The 3,471-nt window shown below is 39.0% G+C and overlaps 1 protein-coding gene across 1 annotated transcript; it reads right to left on the bottom strand.

Annotated features, from left to right (window-relative positions):
* Nucleotides 1–981: 981 nt before the first annotated feature.
* On the bottom strand, nucleotides 982–2,750 carry LOC124822079 (putative BOI-related E3 ubiquitin-protein ligase 3). The gene is made up of 3 exons (XM_047294044.2): nucleotides 2,467–2,750; nucleotides 1,992–2,367; nucleotides 982–1,644 (listed from the first exon to the last, which is right to left on the bottom strand). The coding sequence occupies exons 1-3, from the start codon at nucleotides 2,523–2,525 to the stop codon at nucleotides 1,033–1,035; spliced, it is 1,047 nt and encodes a 348-aa protein (XP_047150000.2). The 5' UTR covers nucleotides 2,526–2,750; the 3' UTR covers nucleotides 982–1,032.
* Nucleotides 2,751–3,471: the final 721 nt, after the last annotated feature.

Raw genomic sequence — 3,471 nt, 5'->3', positions numbered from 1 at the left:
TCTGAGACACTTAATGTAAGGCAGTGGTTCGTAGCACACAGTACAAGGAAACGTTGCAGTATTTTTTTAGTGTTTATTTGATGTTTTGTTGGAGGTGGAACTTGGAAATTCGGAATGAGTCAGAGCAGAGACACAGAGAGTTGAAAAAAAGAAAGAGGTGATAATAATAACACAGACGACTCAATCTGCCATCACAGCCTTACCTTATTTTAACTGGGTGCCGTGAAATCCCAACTACCCTATCCTATTTCCACCCACACACAGTAATAATCATAAATAAATTAATCAAAATTATTCAAGATTCAGTAAAATTATATAAAAACGATGTGCCAGGAAAACGCCGTCGTTTCCTGCACCTATTCGGAATCAATGCATTGCTTTCACAATAATTATTACCCTTCGCAGATTCCCAGACACTCCTGCGTCCTTTTATTTATTTCCCTTTTTTCTAAAAATATATTATTTATTTATCGTATTATTTTTTTGGCCAACAACCAGTTCCGGTGTCGTTTTGTGCTTAGGCTTTTGGCCCCAGGTGCGTGGGTCCCCAACACTCTGGTCGCGCATAAAAGAAGACAGAGAAATTGCTGTTGCAGCCACTCTTCACCCAACAGCGACATTTGCGCGCGTCCTACGTGTCAGATTTTGCCGCACACCTTTCGCTTTCACCTACTCGTTGACTCCACGCGCCACTTTCACGCTCACTACCTAGTTTCTCTATTGGGGTACTATCAGTAGCTGTCGGGTAGGTGCGCCCTGGGTCCCACATTCCTCCTTCGCTTTTTTACTCTTTTACCCCTCTCTCATAATCTAAGATATTTCATTTCATAATCTAAATCCTCATTTTTAATCATGACTTTTAAGATTCCATGTCTCTCCACTTCATGTCGTGTCTTCTCATCCAAATCTCGTGACTCACCACACTCATTCATTCCCATTCAAAACAAAGCAATATTTGCAGAAAATAAAAGATAGATGAAATTAAAAATTAATCTTTTTTTTTCTAATTTCATTTTGAGAAATTAATGATGATTATAATGTCATGTTTACATGAACACTGGCATTTTTGATGGATTTACAAACAGGACAAGAGTCTAAACTAGACCCGCAACCTGTGCAGACACATAGGTGCCTGCACGGTAAGATTAGCACGCACGATTCCTTTTCCCCACACTTTCTGCACAATCTCTTCCCACCGCTTTTTCCATTATCGTTATAATTGTTTTTATTATTATTATTATTAACAATAATAATATTTTCTTTTATTTCGCTGCAACCTTCCTTTTCCTTGTCCTGCGCCCCGGTGGCTAACGTACGCCACCCCTCGTCGCTGCTCCCGCAGCACGACTCCGCATCTTCATCCGCCGTGTGCGGTGGCGCTGATACCTGCGCCAAGACCTGCTCGAGATTGGTGCGTAGGACATTGGCGGTGGCCTCATTGGTCTGAGCCAGGTCGCGCCAAAACTGATTCTCGATGCTCAGTGATCTCACTTTCTCTTCCAAAACCCAATTCAATTTTTCTATCTTCAAAATCTCTTCTTCTTTCGCTCTCAGCCTCTTCGCCATTTCCACCTCAATGCTCTCCATCAATCTTCTGGCTTGCCGCTTTCTCTTTTCTTCTAACTCCATCCTAACCTTCTCCATCTGCAGACATTCCAAATTACATCAGTTAATGCAACTCATTCGCTGAATCAAATACTCACAGAAACTTCAAAATTACAAGACACAGAAAAAAGTAATCAATATCGAAGATGTGCATTATTACAATTAAAAACCATGCTAAGATCATTGCTGATGGGTTAGAAAAGTAGTCTTTTGCACTGTTGATTTTTGTTAAAAATATTGAGTATTGTGTTTGGAAAATTCGGAGAAGTTGAGGGGATGAAAATGAAGACTGATTAAACAAAACCCAAATGAAAAAACTCGGAAAAGTGATTTGTGTTTCAGAAAACTGAAATTTCGATGAAATCAGAGAAGGGTAAGTGAATTACGTGTTGGGAGACGAGGGCATCGAGGTCGAGCTGTTGACGATGGATGTGAGAGGAAATGTCTTCGCCAAGGAAGGAGAAAGAATCGGTTTTCTTCTGAGGGTATGGATGGAAAGGGAAATTGTTGTCGTGGATGGAATCTCTGGAGCGTTTTCTGGAAACGGGAACAACCTTGTTGTTGTAGGAAAGAGTGCTGTTGTCGGATTCCAAGACAGCGGGTTTCTGGAGGAGAGAGCTGAAGTGAGGCGGCGGATAAAAGGTCTCCGACGCGGTGGTGGTGCCGGAGAGAGGCAGCATCGAGTAATTACCCAAACCCAAACCCGTTTGAGTGGCGTACATGTTCATGATGGTGGCATCCATTGGGTTGGTTAAGGTTTCTCTGCAGGTTCATCAGAAGAGGAAAAAGAAAAAAGAAAAACATTAAACTCGAGAATGATGAAACAGAAAAGAAGAAAAGGGTGAGAAGAGATGTACTCACCTATTGGGTATGAGTTGTTGAGGATGGAGGATGTTAAAGTGACGAGCTTCAACTGCCATTGATGTGTTTGAAGTGGGTGAAAGTTTTGGTTTGAGAATATGCAGATGAGGTGTTTGTTATAAGGGTTTGTGGTGGATTTGGATGAGAAAATGGAGGAGAGAAGAATGGGAGATGAAGAGATAGATAGAGGTGAGTGAATGGGAAGAATGAATGAAGGAAAGGGTGTCAGAGAGAAATGAACAAAAGCATGCAAATAGGGTGGCAGCAAGGCTGGATGGTGGGGTTCATTCAGGATTTGGTCCTGTCCACACTTTATTCTATTTTAATTATACCATTAAATGTTTAACTATTTTAAATTGCTACACAAAAAAGGAGAGGAAAAAAAGGTGACAATGGTGGTGTGTTAGTTTGTTTTATTGTAAGATTTTGTCTATTTATGGAGTGCCAAGTTCCTAACCCACCCAGATTTGATCCTCATAATAATGCTATAGTTATAGCATCTTTGAGTGTTTGAATAATATGCTCTTTTTTTTTCAATTTGGCCATTTTGAAGCATTAAATTAGTGTTGGGAGATTCATGCAATTAAAAAAAGTGTTAAAATGTTGAAATCACACTTCATGCTAATTTGAGTAATCCATCACTTTTAACCATTTTGTGTGTTGGTTGAGTTTTTGGTGCATGTGTTGGAATTGGTTTTAATTGGAATAGCTTTCAAACACACAAAGATTAATTTTGTGCAATCTTTTCACATTCAAAATCTTTAAACCCCATAAAAGAGGATTGCTACAAAAGTTGATTTGGCATGAAGAAAAAAAATAAAGAAGCCAAAATCTTATTAACATTTAAGCCTTAAATTTTTTTTAAAAAGGAGGATGCTATATTTACTCGTGACGAAACATTAATTTGAGAAACAAATAACTTCTATCTATTTTAATGCCAAATCAAATTAATTTTTGTCATTTTTTTAACTGATTTTAATGAGATTAACTTAGACCGATTTACAC

The sequence above is a fragment of the Vigna umbellata genome, chromosome 7 (assembly GCF_029865625.1).
Source record: "Vigna umbellata cultivar VRB3 chromosome 7, Vumbellata_1.0, whole genome shotgun sequence".
NCBI lineage: Eukaryota > Viridiplantae > Streptophyta > Magnoliopsida > Fabales > Fabaceae > Vigna > Vigna umbellata.
The sequence above is the reverse complement of the archived record's forward strand: the minus strand, read 5'-3'. Positions and strand labels throughout refer to the sequence as shown.

What these genes read in the sequence shown, in the direction of transcription:
- LOC124822079 (XM_047294044.2), bottom strand. Translation starts at nt 2,525, where the DNA reads ATGGCAGTTGAAGCTCGTCACTTTAACATCCTCCATCCTCAACAACTC. An exon ending in CAACAACTCATACCCAATAG is followed by an intron (nt 2,368 to 2,466) that starts GTGAGTACATCT and finishes ATGAACCTGCAG; the next exon opens with AGAAACCTTAACCAACCCAA. An exon ending in ATGCCCTCGTCTCCCAACAC is followed by an intron (nt 1,645 to 1,991) that starts GTAATTCACTTA and finishes GAATGTCTGCAG; the next exon opens with ATGGAGAAGGTTAGGATGGA.